Source organism: Pituophis catenifer, unplaced genomic scaffold (genome assembly GCF_029215685.1).
Source record: "Pituophis catenifer annectens isolate HBS135680 unplaced genomic scaffold, rPitCat1.0.hap2 SCAF_9, whole genome shotgun sequence".
Lineage (NCBI taxonomy): Eukaryota > Metazoa > Chordata > Lepidosauria > Squamata > Colubridae > Pituophis > Pituophis catenifer.
The window spans coordinates 6571426-6591299 of record NW_027256889.1 but is presented as its reverse complement, the minus strand read 5'-3'; the positions used below and the strand labels follow the sequence as shown (position 1 = coordinate 6591299).

The following is a 19874-nucleotide window of genomic DNA, read 5'->3' as shown; positions in this document are numbered from 1 at the left end:
TTCAAGACAGAGGAATTGTAGTTCACAAATGGAGTTTAGGTTTCCCAGGCAGGTAAGCAAATGTATTAGCACTGTTCAGGAGATGCTGAGGGCATACATAAACTTCCAAGTGGCCCCAACGATTCTCAGAAAGAGCACTAATGACCAGATGACTGCAAGGAATATAAATCTTTCCATTTGCCACCATTCACTCAGCACTGATGAAGCTTCTTGGATGAGAAGCAAAAGGTCTTCAAGGACAAACAAACAAAGTCCAGTTGCCTCATTAGACACACCCATTATTAAGATACATGAGACAAATTCCTTGTGTATCTAGTCACACTGGGCCAGATAAAGTATTCCATTCGATTCCATTCGATTGTTCATGGTTGAAAATCCCCTTTGCAGTTCGTGGCCCCGCATTGCCCTTCCAAAGAAGATTTTAGGCCAAAATAAGGTATGAACCAGTGGTGAAATTCTAATTTTTTTACTACTGGTTTTGTGGGCGTGGCTTGGTGGGCATGGTGTGGCTTGGTGGGTGCGGTGTGGCTTGCTGGGTGCGGCAGGGGAAGGATACTGCAAAATCTCCATTCTCACCCCACTCCAGGGGAAGGATATTGCAAAATTACAGCCAGCAACGATATCCCATCGCCCGGTTCGCGCCCATAGAGAGGGCCTACTCAGGGTGCCGTCGGCTAGACAGTGGCGGCTGGCGGCCCCCAGGGGTAGAGCCTTCTCAGTCGATGCGCCCACCCTCTGGAATCAACTCCCCTTGGAGCTCCGATTAGCACCTGACCTTCGCACCTTCCGCCGTGAATTAAAAACTTGGCTTTTCAAATCCCTCAACCTGGACTGATGATGGGGTTTTAAGGGTTTTAAGGGTTAATTTTAAATTTTTTAGATTTTTAGTCTTTGTTTTATATTGTGGCTTGTGTTTTATTGTTGTGAGCCGCCCTGAGTCCATTGTGAGATAGGGCGGCATATAAGCTGAAATAAATGAATGAATGAATGAATGAATGAATGAATGAATGAATGAATGAATGAATGAAGTAGAACCCACCCCTGAGTCAGAGGTGGCATTTGCCGGTTCTCCAAACTACTCAAAATTTCCGCTACCGGTTCTCTAGAACTTGCTAGATTTCACCCCTAGTATGAACTATTAGGAAAAGTGGATATCGTGTTTCCCAACTGGGGCGACTTTAAGATGGATAGGATTCGCCTCCTCGATTTCCTTGGCCAGCGTAGATTCTGAGCAGTTGAAATCTGTATTGTTAGTTGCTCTGGTTTGGCTCAACACACATGCATGATTTCCCCCTGTGGCTGCAAATCAGGCATGATGATGTCATTTTTTATTTATTTTTTAATGCAGTTCCCGCTGTAAACACAACACCGAACGGGAAGAAATGCAAAACCTGTTTTGCTAAAGAACTTCCCTACTGCCTTTGGGAAGAGAAGATTTCATGCAAAGGAGATCACACTTACTGCCTTGATCTAGCCGGAGAATCTGACTGGGGTGGATATGGCACTTTGGAAACGCATGGTAACGAATCTCTTTTCTTTTTCTTTTTTCTTTTTCCTGACTTTCCCTTTCTTTCTCTCTCTCTCTCTCTCTCTCTCTCCCACAGACCTACCTAGCCAATGCAGGATGAGCCAACTCGCCGAGGCCAACTCACCACGGGACAATTTAATTTTTTTTTAACATAAATAAAACATTATTTTAACTTTTGTCATGCACATTTCATTCTGTCCCTCCTCTATTCCACTTTCTTTAATATTAGCGTAACTCTCGTGAGTTGTCCTGTGGCAAGTTTGGCTCTGGAGGTTGGCTGTGAGCAGGGGTGGGCTTCAAAAATTTTAGCAAGGGGTTCTCTGCCCAGTTGCTGGGTGGGCGTGGCCATGGTGGGCGTGGCCTAGTTGGCCTCCTGCACCACAGCAGTGGGGGGGGGGCATTTTTGCCCTCCCCGGGCTCTGGAAGCTTTACTCAAGCCTCCAGGAGGGCGAAAACAGCCTCCCCAGGTTCTGGAGGACAGAAACAGGCCCATTTCTGGCCTTTCTGAACTTCCAGTAGGCCCGTTTTTCACCCTCCCGAGCCTCCGCATCTAAAATGGGCCCCGTGGGGATTCCTGGGAAGGGCAGGGCAGAGTGGGTGAGGCCAGCCAGGAGTGGTATGTGGGAGTTCTCTGAACTGCACAGAATCTTAGCTAGAGGTTCTCTTGAACCCCTGCGAACCTCCAGCAGCCCACCCCTGGCTGTGGCAAATTGTCATAGCTAATGCCATATTTTTGCAAGATCAGGGGACACCTGTGCGATCCCAGACAAATATGGGGTTGGGTCAAGGAGTGGCCAACAGATGCCATGGGCACACTTCCCTATGCCTGAAAGTACACTTTGTGCCTCTGAAGGCAGCCACAGCATTCTCAAGTCTTTGAATGATCAAAAGTTAATTATTTGGGGTGATAGGTAGTCCCCTACCTATGACTGGTCACTTAGCGAACTTTGGAAAGTACTGTTCTGTCCCCGTACCACACACCTCCCCCCACAGACGGCCTGGAGTTAATAAGCCACACGACAAAACTCTTTGAAGATAAAGCTGGCAGCAACCCAGTGGCTAGCTGCCAATTCAGACTTTACTCACACAAAACAAAGATTAGATTGCAAGCATTCCGATCAAACAGGCAGAGTTTCAACAATACAAGGATTAATCCAAATGCAGTCCGAAAAAGCAGGCAAAGTCCAGTAACGCAGAGATCATGGATTATTTCCAGTTTTTGCTCGTCACAAACTGAACCGGCCACCACATCCACATTTATACCCTGTGGGGTGTGGTCCAGTGACTCAGCTAATCTCTGGCACGCCTTCCCCTCGGCTGCGCACGCTTCTCCCTGCGCCTCTGCCGAGGGTCCAGCCAGCACTTATCTTCTTTGTCGTTGTCCACCTGTGGCTGCGGGGACGTGCTTGGCTCTGAGCCTATCTTTTGGCCTTCGGTGTCCTCCGGAGGCATTGCCAGAGAGGAGGGTCCTGGAGAGGGAGGCCTTTCCAACTCCTCTCCCTCACTCTCAGAGTCTGCATCTGTCGATAGCCCAGGCTCAGGCAACGGAGCCACAACAAGTACAATGGACTTCTTACACCCAGGTTCCTATATTCTGGCAGCTGCTCTCCATCCCCCCCCATGGTCATGTGACCACATGTTGAGCACTCGGCAACCAGCTTGCATTTACAGCTGTTTGCACCATCCTGCAGTCCCGTGACCACATTTTACGACGTTTTGGCTGAAAACCAACATTTATATCCAGACTGCGGGATGCTGCAGAACCGAAGAAGCTTCATTGAATGAGAAGCAAAACCTCTTCAAGAAACAAACAACCAAACAGAAGAAAATCCAGTTGCCTTTTGAAAAGCAGCTTTGGGACTACAAATCTGGATGACTGAGAATCACCATAGACGTCACTCACAGTCTCCCACTCTGCAGCCTGGTGCCTTAGCCAGTAGATCAAACTGGCTCTCAATAATAATAATAGTAATAATAATAATAATAATAATAATAATAATAATACAGCAAAAATAAATAAATAAATGCAGCAAAATTTCACAAACTGACTACCTACAACGCCATGACCGTGTTGCTAAAATCATTCACTGGAAATTGTGCCAGAAGTTTGGATTTGAGTACAGCAAAAACCACTGGGAACATCAGGTTGAGAAAGTTTTAGAGAATGAGAAACTCAAGATCTTGTGGGACTTTAGGATTCAGACTGACAGGCACTTGGTCCACAACACACCTGACATAACAATAGTTGAAAAGAAAAAAGTATGGTTCATTGACATTGCAATACCTGGTGATGCACGAATTGAAGATAAGCAGCAAGAAAAAATCACAAAGTACCGGGACTTACAAATTGAAGTTGAGCGACTGTGGAAAAAGAAATCGTGTGTTGTCCCGATTGTAATTGGAGCCCTCGGAGCAATACCCAAAGGGCTACCCCGCTATTTAGAAATTCTAAATTTGCCGGACTTGAACATTTTGACTCTACAAAAAACCACCTTACTCGGAACAGCTTACATCCTCCGACGATACCTTAACAGTTCCTAGGTCCTTGGTTAGGACTCGAGCTGCTGAGCTATTAACCAGCCTCAAAGGCTGTGAATCTCACTAAAGATTAACCAATAAATAATAATAATAATAATAATAATAATAATAATAATAATAATAACAACAACAACAACAACAACAACAACAGCAGCAGCAGCAGCAGCAGCAACAACTACTGGCGCACCACTTGAACACCAAAGGCATTGACAAATTTGCCATCAGTCAACTGCAGAAGGCGGCTTTACATGGAACAGTTGCCATCCTGCGACGATATCTGTAACACCGTCAAGCATCCAGATTTCCTATCCCAGGTCCTTGGTAAAGATCTGATAGGTAGACAAAAATGCCAAACCCAGTCTGAACATCTGACTGAGTGTGTGGTTAATAATGATGATGATGATGATGACTGTGATGATGACCCCCTGACTGTGGAGAGGGCTATGGAAAATTGGAGGTCGGTCCATAGCTGCATCCCTTCGGCTAAGGGGGCTGGACACCAGTTGGCCACCGTGAGAGGGTGGCCTGGTGTTGGGGCCTCCTGAGGGCTGAATCGGGATGTATTCACACATAAGCACTTTACCAGCGGTGGGGACCCGACCATCGGACCAACTGCCGTGAGAGGGCGGTTTTTTGGACCTGATCCCTGGACACTGGATGTACTGACTCTATTGCTGCCACTTCACCACAAATGGGGGCGGACCAGCTGACCTAATCACCGTGAGAGGGTGGTTGGATCGATTTTCCCCCTTGGATTGCGGTCGTTGTGGATTGTGACTGTGTCCTCTGTTGTGAGGGGACAGTGGACTTGGTCCTGTGAATTATGTGTGAGATTCCCCATTTCCCTACCTTCTTCCCTGTCCTTTTAGGACCCTTAGGATATGGTCATGGCGAGCCACTGACCAAACTGTACTCAGCAGCGGAGCTTCTTGGTCTGCGAGACTCCCCCCTCTCGCAGGCTTGGCCCTCCACTCTATCGAGGGCCTACCTCGATGACGGGCTTTGGAACCCCGAGAGGTGGCATGTCGCAAAGAGGGGGTTGCGGGGTTTTTTAAAATTGTCTATGTCTAACCTTTTAAGGGGTTTGGGGAGGGGGGAGGGGGGGTGGTATTGGAATTAGGGGCGTGGGTTTGGGGGATAACCCACCAAGGGGAGGGTCGGGCCCGGCCACGACGCGCGGCGGGGCGGGTGGGGGACCCGGGGGCAATGGAGGGGGTCGAGCTTGTTCGGACTGTGTTTTTACCATCAGTACTGTGAGTGGGAGGGGTAGATATGGCGGGAGCAGGGGGCCATATCATGTTAAGGGAGCACGCACCCGCTGTCTCCAAGCGGTAGGGTGCTCCGGCCCCCAAGGCTCTACCCGTTTGCCAGGTTGCATAGATCCTCACGGCCCGGGCCTTCGTCTGATGTTGTGCAACGCCAGGTCCGTAGTAAATAAAGCCCCCCTCATCTGTGATCTTGTTCAGGAGGGGGGAGCGGACCTGGCGGGTATTACGGAGACCTGGTTGGGCCCGGAGGGAGGGGTCCCTCTGGTAGAAATGTGCCCACCAGGCTTCCGCGCATTCCATCAGCCGAGGTCACAAGGGAGGGGCGGGGGAGTAGCGGTTATTATTAGAGAAGGCCTTAGGCCCAGGGAGACCACTGTACCTCAGACAGCTGGTTGTGAGTCCCTCCTTGTGAAGTGGGGCCATGGGGTTCAGATGGGCTTGCTGATCACGTACCTGGCTCCCTGCCGCGTGGCAGCAACCCTGCCTGAGCTACTCAACGTTATTGCTGCGGTGGCGGTTGATACCCCCAGACTTATGGTCATGGGGGATTTCAACCTGCCGTCCGTGGGCGAGACGTCTGAGGTGGCTCGGGAGTTCATGGCTTCCATGACGGCCATGGATCTGACCCAACTAATTCATGGCCCTACGCACACTGGGGGAAACACACTGGACTTGCTTTTTGTCTCTGGACAGTGGTTGAGTGATCTTGAGATAGGGGATGTAGTCATCGAGCCCTTGTCATGGTCGGATCACTCTCTCCTTCGCCTTGACCTTCGTACCGTGGCACCCCGCTGCAGGGAGGCGGAACCGATAAGATGGTACCGCCCCAGGCGCCTGATGGAACCCGATAGGTTCCAGACGGAGCTTGGGCCAATTCCTGAGGTTCTGGCTCACGCCTCGACTAGAGACCTAGTGGCCGCCTGGGATAGGGCGGCCGCTGGGGCCCTGGATCGAGTCGTGCCTTTGCGGCCTCTGACCCGGCGCGGATCTCGCCTTGCTCCTTGGTTTACCGAGGAGCTGAGGGAGATGAAGCGCCGGAAAAGACGCCTAGAGAGTAGTTGGAGAGCTAGTCTTTCTGAATCGGACCGGACACTGGTTAGATCCCATATTAGGACTTACCTAGTGGCGATAAAAGCAGCAAAATGTACGCATTTTGCTGCTCTTATTGCGTCATCAGATAATCGCCCGGCCGCCCTGTTTAGGGTGACCCGCTCCCTGCTCCACCAGGAAGCGCGGGAGGACCCCTTGGAGGGAAGAGCCGAGGACTTTGTTCAGTATCTGTATGACAAAATCACTCAGATTCGGGAAGGTCTGGACTCTGACTGGGTAGATCCAGCGAGAGTGACGGAGGCAGGTCTTGAGACTGTTATCTGGGATGAGTTTGATCCTGTGACCCCAGATGACGTGGACAGGATTCTGGGTAGATTGAACGCGACCACATGTTTGTTGGACCCGTGTCCCTCCTGGTTAGTACTGGCTTCCCGGGAGGTGACGCGAGGCTGGCTCCAGGGGATTATAAATGCTTCATTGGGTGAGGGTGTCTTCCCCGCCGCCCTTAAGGAGGCGGTGGTGAGGCCCCTCCTCAAGAAGCCTTCCCTGGACCCGGCAATATTGGCTAATTATCGTCCAGTCTCCAACCTTCGTTTTGTGGCGAAGGTTGTTGAGAGTGTGGTTGCGGGACAGCTTCCCCAGTACCTGGATGAAGCGTCGTATCTGGATCCGTTCCAGTCGGGTTTCAGGCCTGGATACAGCACGGAAACGGCATTGGTCGCGTTGGTTGATGATCTCTGGAGGGCTCGGGACAGGGGCTGCTCCTCTGTCCTGGTCCTGTTAGATCTCTCAGCGGCTTTTGATACCATCGACCATGGTATCATGCTGCACCGGTTGGAAGAGTTGGGGGTGGGAGGCACCGTACTAAGGTGGTTCTCCTCCTTTCTCTCCGACCGGTCGCAGTCTGTGTTGACAGGGGGGCAGAGGTCGACCCCGAGGCCCCTCATATGTGGGGTGCCGCAGGGATCGGTCCTCTCGCCCCTTTTGTTCAACATTTATGTAAAGCCGCTGGGCGAGATCATCCGCGGTTTTGGGGTGGAGTACCATCAGTACGCTGACGACACCCAGCTGTACATCTCCACCCCGGATCACCCCAACGATGCCCTTGAAGTGATGTCCCAGTGCCTGGAGGCCGTACGGATCTGGATGGGGAGGAACAGGCTCAGGCTCAACCCATCCAAGACCGAGTGGCTGTGGTTTCCGACGTCCCGATATAGTCAGCTAATGCCATCGCTGACTATTGGGGGCGAATCATTGGCCCCCACGGATAGGGCTCGCAACTTGGGTGTCCTCCTGGATTCACGGCTGTCGTTAGAAGAGCATGTGACGGCCGTGTCCGGGAGGATTTTTCATCAGGTTCGCCTGATCCGCCAGTTGCGTCCCTATCTAGATCGGGACTCCCTACACACAGTCACTCATGCCCTCGTTACTTCTCGTCTGGATTACTGCAACGCTCTCTACATGGGGCTCCCCTTGAGGTGCACTCGGAGGCTCCAACTGGCGCAGAGTGCGGCCGCGCGGGTGGTGATGGGAGCGACTTGGAGTTCCCATGTGACACCTCTCCTGCGCGAGCTGCACTGGCTCCCGGTGGTCTTCCGAGTGCGCTTCAAGGTTCTGGTTATCACCTTTAAAGCGCTCCATGGCTTAGGACCTGGTTATTTACGGGACCGCCTGCTACCACCAATAGCCTCCCACCGGCCAGTACGCTCCCATAGAGAGGGGCTCCTCCGGGTGCCGTCGGCCAAACAATGTCGGCTGTCGGCCCCTAGGGGGAGAGCCTTCTCTGTGGGGGCACCTACGATTTGGAACGAGCTCCCCCCGGAGATACGTAGGATCCCGGATCTGCGCACCTTCCGCCGCGCGCTTAAGACTTTTCTATTTTATCAAGCTGGCCTGGCCTAAATCTCCCCCCTTTTTAAATGTGGAAATTTTAAATTTTTAAATTTTAAATTCGTCTTTTTATAGGGGTATAGGTAAGGCATTTTAAATTGGGGAGCCATTTTAGATTTAATTCTGTTTTAAACGTATTTTAATTGTTTATATTGTATGTTTTTAACTTTGGCTGTGCACCGCCCCGAGTCCTTCGGGAGAGGGGGCGGTATAAAAATCTAATAAATAAATAAATAAATATGATGATGATGATGTAAAGGTCACTTTTGAAGGTCACTTTTTGCAATTGTCTCCACAGATAATGTCTTCAGCTTGGTAGACTTTGCCATGAAGGGCTGCGTCAATCCCGCCTTCTGTGAGCAGTTTCATGAGGGATCTGTCTACTTTGCCACACTCTTTCTAATGGGTGAAGGAAGCTGCAAGCCAGCCACTGAAAAAGCCACGATTGTCACAGCAGCATCCCACAGAGTTGGCTTCTTCTTCCAAGTGTTTGCTGGATTCTTACTTGTGGAGATCTATGCTTGATGACTTGCCTTTGGCACCTGAATACTACCTGAGACTTTTCTCCTGGACAGCCTCTTCATCAGCCCTTTAGGCCTTAGGCAGGTCGTAGCCTTGACAGAATATGAAGAACCCAGATCATCTCAATTATATAAGGGGTGGTTACTTTTGCATCTTGGTGGCCTTCCAGAAGGAGCAAAGCAAGGCCCTTGAAGGCTACTATACTGTAAAGCATTGATTAAGGGAAATGGACGTTGACACATGATGGATGAAGGGAGTAGGCTGCATGGTGTAGAGCAGTATTTTTCAATCTTACCAATTTTAAGATAGGCAGATTTCAACTTCTAGAATTCGCCAGCCAACATGGCTGGCTGAGGAATTCTGGGAGTTGAAGTCCATCCATCTTAAAATGGCTAAGGTTGAGAAATACAAGCTCAGAAAGTTAGGTAGATACTGTGTTGGCCTGTTCTCAGAAAATGGTGGTTCTGAAGAATGGAGGGACTTGAACATGGTTTCATGCTAAAGAATGGGGTCCCGGGTGTATGACAGAACCTGTTTCCTAGTTATGTTGATGGCTGTTTTTATTATTTTTCTTTTGGCTTGTTGTATTCTGTGGTTTACTTGTCTATCTTTATGTACATTTTACTTATTTTAATGTTATGGGTTCCCTAGGTCATATAGGCTATATAAATGAATAAATCTTTGGAAAAAATCAACATCCTCTCTGGGTCGTTGGGAGCTGGGAGATCCTGTTTCATCACTGCTGGAAGTGTGAGTGTACAGGTATGGTGACCAAGTTGATGGGTGTCTTTTATTGTATAAAGATTAATGGTTTCCTCCAGACATTGCTGGAGTTGGAGAGCAGCCATCCCAACTGAGAGGAGGGATCAAATGAGGAATTAGCCTGGACTCATTACATAAACACAAGAGGCAAGGTGTCCTCTTTTGTTGACTCTTTTTGAGCCTTATCTAGTCTTTCCCAGGTAAATCTGCCAGTCTGGGAAGATTCCTGTACAATAGGCATAGAACAATAAAGTAGCTAGTTTGAAATCTACACATGGGAGTCTTTATATTCATACCTGAGACCAAGTTCTTCATTGAGTGGTGTGATATGGATGGCTGTAACATTTTTTCGCTTGTTGGGGAATTCTGGGAGTTGAAGTTCGTCCAGCTTCAACTAGTCAACTTTGAGAAACACTGTTTTAACAGGATTCTGGGAATTGAAATCTATATATCTTCAAGTAGCCAAGGTTCAGAAACACTGGTCTACAGGTAAGGAGGCTATAAATCCATCAAATAAATAAAATAATTAAAATTAATGGGCTTTTTTTATATCAAAGATTAGCTTTCATATAACCATTCCAACCACACCACTTTCTCTGGGAAGAAAGCCAAAACTAAAACTAAAACAAAATAAAAAAATAAAGACAAATGGGCAATTCCAACTCAGCCTCTTGGCTTCTTTTATTTTATTTTACTTTTTTAATTTCTTAGAATTAGTTGGCAGGAAGAATCAGAAGTTAAAAATGTAAGTTTTCCATTCAGAGCCATTCCCATGGTTCTATTGGATGAAACTGCTGATCTTCAGATTCCAAAATGGTGGCGGTATTATTCAGAAGGTGTAATTTTGGCGGCGTCTCTACATTCAACTTTTATCAGATCATTTCTACGTTCTTCGTGCGTTCTATTGCTCAATCTCAGTTCTGGACAGGAAGAAACGCATCCTTTGATATTATAAGCGATGTCTCCAGGAACTGCAGAAATAACCAACAAGATACAGGTCAGAAAAACAGAACAACAGAGTCGGAAGGGACCTTGGAGGTCTTCTAGCCGAACCCCCTGCTCAAGAAGGAGATCCTATTACCATTTCATACAAAATGGTTGTCCAATCTCTTCTTAAAAAACTCCAGTGAAGGCAAGCTGTTCCACTAATTAATTGTTCTAACCGTCAAGAAGTCTCTTCTTATTTCTAGGTTCTCAACCAGTGGTGGGATTAAAATAATTTAACAACTGGTTCTCTGCCCTAATGACCGGCTCGTGGGCGTGGCCAGGGGTGTGTGACAGGCAGCATTCAGCCTCCTGCACCCCCCTGGGTGCAAAAATGGGCTGAGGGGGGCTGTGCCACGCCCCCTTTTGAACCTAGGAGGCCTCCCTGAAGCCTCCGGGGAACAAAAACAGGCCGCGAGGGGGGGAATGCTGCTGCACCCCCATGCCCCATTTTGTGCCTAGTAGGCCTCCCTGCACTTACCTGGGAGCCAAAATGGGGCACGTGGGGACTCCTGGAAGGGTCGGGGAGGAGTGGGGAGGGGCCAGCCAGCAATTTGACTACTGGTTCGCCCGAACCGGCCCGAACCAGCTAAATCCCACCATTTTTCTCAGCCTTGGTAACTTGACAACTCAGAATTCCTCAGCCAGCCATGTTGGCTGGGGAATTCTAGGAGTTAAAATCCAGACATTTTCAAGCTGTGAAGTTTGAGAAAGATTGACTTAGGACAGAGGTCTGAGGAATTCTGGGAGTTGACTAGTCTTAAAGTTGCCAAGCTTGGAGACGTGTGACTTAGGGAGTTACATCAGCATCCTTCACTTCGTTCAAGATATTATGCCACCTCGGCCCTCCTCCCTGCCCATTTATCACATTAAACATATTATGTGAACACAAGTTCCCACCTTGGCTTCATACTTTTATAGCCATCTTGTAAAGAGACAAAATCATTACACAAATATATAACACCCAGTGATGGAATTTTAGACTTTGGACCCAGCAAGTGTTGTCTTTGCACCTTAGAAAAGTATCTTTGCACTTGTTAAGATATTGACAGGACAGTTTCAATCTTCAATCCACCTATCTAACAGCACTATTATTTCTCTTGCTACCAAAGATTGCAAAATGAACTGGGCCAGTGGTGAAATCTAAAATTTGTTACTACCGGTTCTGTGGGCGTGGCTTGGTGGGGGGGGGTGGTAATGTGACTGGGGGGGGCATGGCCACTTTTTTTTTTTACTTTTAAAATCATTTTTTACATGTAAAACCATGTAAAAAAATGCTTTCAAAAGGCTCTGACGATCCCAGCTGAGTTGCCTGAGATCATCAGAGCTTGGATCGTCAGAGCTTGGCTCGTCAGAGGCGTTTAAAAGAAAAAAAGCCTCTGATGATCGCCCAGCTCAGCTGGGCATGGGGGGCGGGGGCAGGGATTTTTGCTACTGGTTCTCCGAACTGCCCGCCGTCATCGCTACCTACTCACCCGAGCCGGTCCAAACTGGGAGCATTTCACCCCTGAACTGGGCTCTATTTGGGAGCCCATTTCTATTTTGCAGTGTAGTGGGGGAGGCTCTGAGTTTCTCCCTGTATGTACCCCTCCACAGTTGGCATCATCCCTTGCCTGACTGCTGCAGCAGACAGTAATATATATATATATGTATAAGAATTACATCTTTCTTTTCTGTATCCCACAATGTTAATGCATTTGGTTTCATCTCCTTTGCAAGCAGCTTCAGATTCACTGCTGTCCTCTGAGAACAGACCAAGAACGCCAGGACAGACATATCCATTTGGATGGGAGAGGGGCAGTCCTGCAAAATAAAACATCAACATCAACAACAACAACAAAAAGGAAGTGAAAGATTAGCAAAAAGATCATCCATGCCAAAAGTCTATGAATTTTGTGGAGTCTACTGCCTCCTTTTTCAAAATTGCATGCATTTACGGTGCTTTGTAAACTTTAAAATGATATTACCAAAACATTAACGAAATACAATTTCCACCCCCTTCACCTTCCTGCTCGTGTCTTAAAGGTGCTTTTATTTATTTATTTATTTATTTATTTATTTATTTATTTATTTATTTATTTATTTATTTATTTATTTATTCATTCATTCATTCATTCATTCATTCATTCATTTATTCATTCATTCAATTTGTATGCCGCCCCTCTCCGAAGACTCAGGGCAGCTTTTTTCAAAAGGCAACTGGGCTTTCTTTGTTCTTCCTTGAAGACGTTTCCCTTCTCATCCAAGAAGCTTCTTTGGTTCTGAAAAAAGAACTGAAGAAGCTTCTTGGATGAGAAGTGAAACGTCTTCAAGGAAAAACAAAGTCCAGTTGCCTTTTGAAAAAAGCACTTTTGGGATAACCATGACCTGGATGACTGAGAATCTCCATAGACATGCCTGCTAATGGTCGTCTGGACCTTAGCACTCTTTCTGATATTTGTTGAGGCCACTTGGAGGTTTATCTGTGCCCTCAGAGTTACCTGAATAGTGCAAATGAGTGTGGAACTTTCTTAGAACTGTCGTGGACTACGTTGCAAACAGGAGATAGGTGGTTTCACACTCATTTGCACTATTCAGATGATCCTGAGGGCATATATAAACTTCCAAGTGGCCTCTGAGACTCTCAGAGAGAGCACTAACGACCAGATGACTGCAAGAAATATAAACCATTCACTCAGAACTGAAGAAGCTTCTTGGATAAGAAGCGAAACGTCTTCAAGGAAAAACAAAGGAAGTCCAGTTGCCTTTTGAAAAAAGCATCTTTGGGACAACCATGACCCTAGATGACCGAGAATCTCCATAGACATTTCTGCTCGTGGATTAGCAAGAAAAAGACAGTATTATACCTGCCTACCAGGAATGGCTGGAGTTGGGACTTGGGAAGAGCTGAATTACTTAGTTCAGTCCTATCCAGTACACATAACCAGGCTCAAATTATCTTATTTCAGACACATTTTGTGAAGACTCACAAAAATTTTTGGAGAAGGCTGTAATGCTGGGAAAGGTGGAAGGAAAGAGAAGATGGCCAGCAGCCAGACTAAGCTACAGTAGCAATGGGTTCCCCATTGGAACAGCTGAAGGATCAGATGTGGGACAGATCTTTGAGGAGAAAATCTGTGAGGTCACACTAGGAGTCAGGAAGGATATAATGTCACGTAATTAATCCATCAAATGTTGAACCTCCCAGGAAGAAGTGCAAACTTGTGCAAACAAAAGATTTAAAATGAACTGGAAATGACCTTATCAAACTCAAGGAAGGAAATCTTTTGGGCTGCCTCAACTTTGCTCCAGTATTTTTAGTTCCTAAAAGTGGGTGGGGGGGAGGGAGTTTACATCTCTGCCCTCCCACTCAAATTGGATTTAAAAAAAAATACCCGTAAAAGATTATCAGCAAGGACTAAATCAGCAGTCTATTGTTGGATGGGGAGGGGAGGAAGTTTGACTGGGCAGGAAGAAAAATCCGGTCACACACACACACACAAACCCCGTATGACCCTTTGAAACAAGAAGAGTGTTGGGTCCTAGACCTTCTGAGCAAACATACCAGGAAATTGGCGGCCTTCACACTTTTCTTCATCACAACAATGGATTCTTCCTCTCAGATAGGTGTCATGTCCAACATTGACATCGAAGTGCTGAAGTTTGCAGAGGCTGGATGAGAAGCAGTTCTTATGAACAGATCGGATAGAAAGTGGTGCTGTGCGGAGGAGGAAAAACAAGGGAGAAGAAGTTAACTTGGTGGATTTGTGGAGTTTTGGAAACCTCCCGCCCAAGGCTGTGATCACTTGAACCATGATAGTGGATAAAAGCTTTAAGGAGGGGCAATTCTGAAACATCCCGAACAACCTGTGTGAGGGCCTTGTGTACATTGTGTTCCTTGCCTCCCCCTTCTGTTCTCCAGCAGACACCTGTCTTTACAGGCAGTCCTCGCCTTACAACAGTTCGCTTAGTGAGTGGGATCCTCTTTTGCGACCTTCTGACAAGCCAAGTCTACGGGGAAACTAGATTCACGGAACAACTGTGTTACTAATTTGAGAACTGCAAGGATTCTCGTAACAAATGTGGCAAGAAAAGTCATAAAACGGGGCAAAACTCACTTATCAAATTTCTCACTTAGCAACATACTTTTGGGGCTCCATTGTGGTCGTAAGTTGTGGGCTGCTCCTGATGTTCTTCCAGATGTTGATCCTGCCCATCCCTTCTCCGTGAGGTCCTTCTCTGTCCTGTAGTTCACCTTCCACCTCCATTGCTCTCTCTGTTTCAACTTTCTTGGCCAATCTTTCAGAAGGGCGCTAGAATTCTCAGCCGCCCATCTAGCTCAGTAGCCCACAGAGCGACTCTAGCTTAGCAGACTTTCCTAGTTCAGCCATGTTAGTTTGTGTAATACACAAGTATAAAGTAGCAGCTCTGTTTCGCCTTCTCTGCAACAAGTGAGAAGCACTTGTTAAGCCTGCTTGGCTCATGGTTGCCCGGAATGTGTGAACTGAGAAAAGCAGGGGGTTGGACTAGAAAAAGTCCAAGATCCCTTCCAGCTCTATTCTGATCTTAAGATCTTAAGACTACCTGTATATCAGAGGTGGGTTTCAGCAGCTTCTGACCAGTTCTGGAGAACCGGTAGTGGAAATTTTGAGTAGTTCGGAGAACCAGTAGTAAAAATTCTGACTGGCCCCACCCCCATCTATTCTCTGCCTCCCAAGTCCCAGCTGATCGGGAGGAATGGGGATTTTGCAATAACCTTCCCCTGGAGTGGGGTGGGAATGGAGATTTTACAGTATCTTTCCCCTGCCATGCCCACCAAGCCACGCCCACCAAGCCATGCCACATCCACAAAGCCACACCCACAGAACCGGTAGTAAAAAAATTGGAAACCCACCACTGCTGTATATGGCAGGCAAGACCTATTGTCTTATGAATCAATGTTATGAATCAATACAGGTAGTCCTGGACTTACAACGCTCCCTTTAGTGACTGCTCAAAGTTCAAACAACACTGAATAAAATGACTTGTTGTTATAGAAACCGCTAGTTTATACTACTATGTAAAAGTAAAGGTTGAGGTTTGATGTTATTATTTTATTCTACTGCACCAAACGAAGTCGGAAGCCAACATCTTTTCTTTCTTTTTCCTCTTTTTCCCCACACTTTTCCCTTCCCTATCTTTCCTACTATTTTCTGTGGTTTTTTTGGTATTTTTGTACCCTATACAGGTAGACCTGACTTACGACCAGTTTAGAATAGAAAATAAAATAAAACATTCACAATGCAGGCTAAAGGAAAACTGTTCTATGTTGTACCGAAGAAGCCTCTACAGAATAAGAGAGTTGGAAGGGACCTTGGAGGTCTTCTAGTCCAACCCCCTACTCAAGCAGGAAACCCTACACCACTTCAGACAAAGGGTTGTCCAATCTCTTCTTAAAAACCTCCAATGTTGGAGCATTTACAACTTCTGGAGGCAACTCATTCCACTGATTAATTGTTCTAGCTGTCAGGAAATTTTCTCCTTAGTTCTGGGTTGCTTCTCTCCTTGATTAGTTATCATCCATTGCTTCTTGTCCTGCCTTCTGGTGCTTTGGAGCATAGGTTGACCCCCTCTTTGGGGCAGCCCCTCAAATATCAGAAGGCTGCTATCTTATCACCCCTAGCCCTTCTTTTCATTAGATTAGACATACCCAATTCTAGCAACTATTCTTTATATGCATGGATGAGGACTGTGCATGTTATCTCCAGCTCAGACCATATGTTGAGAAAATTATTCCTCCAAGAAAGGAGACCTTAGAAAAGATTCTCCTTTGATTGGAAGGAAACGAGGGGAGCGGTCACTGTGGTTTTACCTAACGAAATCTCCAGCAACACCTTGCCGCATTGATCTTCTGGAGAGTGACACTCCTCTACGTGACCATAGCCACAATCAGTTCCCACGTTGTGACAAATTTCACATGAGCGAAAGCTTCCTGAAAAGGAGAAAAGAAAGAAAAGAGCGTGCCTGATTAATTCTATTATCTTAGTTATGCCTTCCCCCGAGTGCTTCCTTATTTTGAAATGTCAGGGTTGAGGAATCCAATTCCTGAAGAGTCAGGAATTTGGTGGAGGGAAAGGAAAGTCATTCAGCAAAGCAAGAAATGCTCGAAAGAGCAGGGAGAAGGGCTGGGCATTTCAGGAGAGTTGATATGGGGACAAGGGCTGCGTTGCACAAGGGCAGTAAGGTGACTGCTTTCCATTCAGAAGATCGCAGGTTCAGCAATATCTTTGCAGGTGGTGGTGGTAGGAGAGACCCTTATAGAATGGGGGTCACCCAGAGAAGAGAAGAGAAGAGAAGAGAAGAGAAGAGAAGAGAAGAGAAGAGAAGAGAAGAGAAGAGAAGAGAAGAGAAGAGAAGAGAAGAGAAGAGAAGAGAGGAGTTGGAAGGGATCTTGGAGGTCTTCTAGCCCAACCCCCTGCTTAGGCAGGAAACCCTACACCACTTCAGACAAATGATTACACAATCTCTTCTTAAAAACTTCCAGTGTTGGAGCATTTACAACTTCTGGAGGCAAGTTGTTCCACTGATTAATTGTTCTAACTGTCAGGAAATTTCTCCTTAGTTCTAAGTTGTTTCTCTCCTTGATTAGTTTCCACCCATTGCTTCTTGCCATGCTCTCAGGCGCTTTGGAGAATACCTTGACTCCCTTTTCTTTGGGGCAGCCCCTGAGATATTGGAACCCTGCTATTATGTCACCCCCGGGTCCTTCTTTTTACTAGACTACAGATACCCAGTTCCAGCAACCGTTCTTTATAAGTTTTAGCCTCCAGTTCCCCTAATCATCTTCGTTGCTCTCCTCTGCAAAAGAGACCTTAAGTCTGCTAAAAGTCATGATGACGTCACATGATGATCTCCTTACCTCTGGCTACAAAAATGAAAAGAAGACAGATGATCTGGAGAGATTTCATGGCTCAAGATGAAGATCAGAGCTGGATAGGATATGTTGACCTCAGTGAAGTTCTGGACTCTGCTGAAACCAGAGACTCTTTGCAACATGAAGTAGACACAAGTTTAAAAATGGGAAACCCCTCCCATAATTTAGGGCCAGCCCGCTAATCCAAAAGCAAACACAACGTTGGCTTGATCCAAAAACCATTTCAACTTAGGTGACCATCTAGAAAATTTGCAATGCTGAGAACATAGCCTTGAAAACACTTCTATTCTTTACTGTCATTGGCTCAGGCCATGGGATTTTACCTTTTATCCCCACTCTAAGCAAAGTCCAATAACAGCCATCAAGTCAAACTATCAAGTAGCTGCTCTGGCCTGGAACCAGATAAAGATAACCAGTTAAAGATAAACCAGGTTGAGGTCAGTAACCAAAAAGGCACCAGACTTGGAGGGATGAATCACCCCCAGGCTCAGGACCTAGACAAGGATAACCTTGATTTTATTTATTCATTTACCAAATTTCTACACTGCCCATTTCACTCTGTGTTTTTTTCCCAAACAACATCATGAAAAGCAAATTGAAGACAGCATTGAAAACAAGATTCAAATTTACAAATTACAAGTAAAAAGAAAAAAAAATCAGAGTTAACAAAGATAAATGTTTAGCAAGTTATAGGGACTGGCCTCAAACCATCAGCCATCCCCAGGGTGGAATGGGACAACTCTCCACGAGTTGGAGAGAACCAACCTAGAACTAAGGAGACATTTCCTAACAATTAGAACAATTAATCAGTGGGATGGCTTTTATTTATTTATTTATTAGTCCAATTTATATGCCGCCCTTCTCCGTAGACTCAGGGCGGCTTACAATGCATTATAGCAACAGCCTGCATACTTTTTTGTATATACCTGCTTATTAGAGCTTTCGGGGGCCCCCCCAAGCCCTAAGGAGCCTGGAATAGCTCAACAGACAGAGCTCTGTAATTTAACACTAGCTGTCTGCAATTAAAGTAAGATCGAATCCCGCCAGGCTCAAGGTTGACTCAGCCTTCCATCCTTTCTAAGGTAGGTAAAATGAGGACCCAGATTATGGGGGCAATAAGCTGACTTTGTATAAATATACAAAAGTATGAAGGCTATTGCTTAACGCATTGTAAGCCGCCCTGAGTCTCCGGAGAAGGGCGGCATATAAATCAAATTTAAAAAAAAAAAAGCGGTGTTGTTCTATACAAAGTTGGCTTATTGCCCCCAAAATCCGGGTCCTCAATTTACCTACCTCGAAAGGATGGAAGGTTGAGTCAATCTTGAGCCTGGTGAGATTCGAACTTGCACTAATCGCAGGCAGCTGACAGCTAAGTGCTAGCATTTAACAGCACTTTAATCTGCTGCACCACCATCAGTTTTCCTTCCGAAGTTGTGGGGGCTCTAACACTGGAGGTTTTTAAGAAGAGATTGTACAGCCATTTGTCTGAAATGGAAGAGGGTCTCCTGCATGAGAAGGAAGTTGGATTAGAAGACCTCCAAAGTCCCTTCCAACTCTGTTATTCTGTTATCCTATCCAGAGTACTTAAGTGTAGCAAAAAAAAAGGTTGTAACTTTGAGTATTTTATTTATTTTATATCAAATTTATATACCGCCCTTCTCCCTAAGGACTCAGGGTGGTGTACAGCCAAAGTAAAAACATAAACTACAAACATTAAAATACAATTAAAAAGATATATGTAAATTTGGCCCCATAATTAAAAGCAATGACAAAACAATTAAAAACATTTTTTTAAAAAAAGTGTTAAGCCAGCCCGGCTTGCTGAAAAAAGAAAGTTTTAAGGGCACCGAGGTCTTGGATTCTCCTTATCTCTGGGGGCAGCTGGTTCCAGAGGGTAGGTGCCCCCACAGAGAAGGCCCTCCCCCTGGGGGTCACCAGCCTACATTGTTTGCCTGATGGCACCCCAAGGAGGCCCTCTCTGTGGGAGCGCACAGGTCGATGGGAGGCCATCGGTAGCAGCAGGCGGTCTCAAAGATATCTAGGTCCTATGCCATGGAGCGCTTTAAAGGTGATAACCAATACCTTGAAGCGCACCCGGAAGACCACTGGGAGCCAGTGCAGCTCACGCAGGAGAGGTGTTGTATGGGAGCGCCAGGCAGCTCCCGTAACTACCCGCGTGGCCGCATTCTGGACCAGTTGGAGCCTCCGGGTGCCCCTCAAGGGGAGCCCCATGTAGAGAGCGTTGCAGTAGTCCAGTCAAGAGGTGACGAGGGCATGAGTGACTGTGCACAGGGAATCCCGATCAAGAAAGGGCCGCAACTGGCGGATGAGGCGGATGACTCACTTAACAAGCACCTTGCTTAGCAATGGGAATTCTGGTCCCAATTGTGGTCATATGTTGAAGACTACCCATGATGCTTGCTTGTAACAGCCAATGTCA

The 19874-nt window shown here is 46.7% G+C and overlaps 1 protein-coding gene across 1 annotated transcript; it reads right to left on the bottom strand.

Annotated features, from left to right (window-relative positions):
• Positions 1-10214: 10214 nt before the first annotated feature.
• LOC139321237 (phospholipase A2 inhibitor gamma subunit A) lies at positions 10215-17546 on the bottom strand. Its single transcript, XM_070949894.1, has 5 exons — positions 17420-17546; positions 16373-16492; positions 14087-14239; positions 12205-12345; positions 10215-10529 (listed from the first exon to the last, which is right to left on the bottom strand). The coding sequence occupies exons 1-5, from the start codon at positions 17466-17468 to the stop codon at positions 10384-10386; spliced, it is 609 nt and encodes a 202-aa protein (XP_070805995.1). The 5' UTR covers positions 17469-17546; the 3' UTR covers positions 10215-10383.
• Between the last annotated feature and the right edge of the window lie 2328 nt (positions 17547-19874).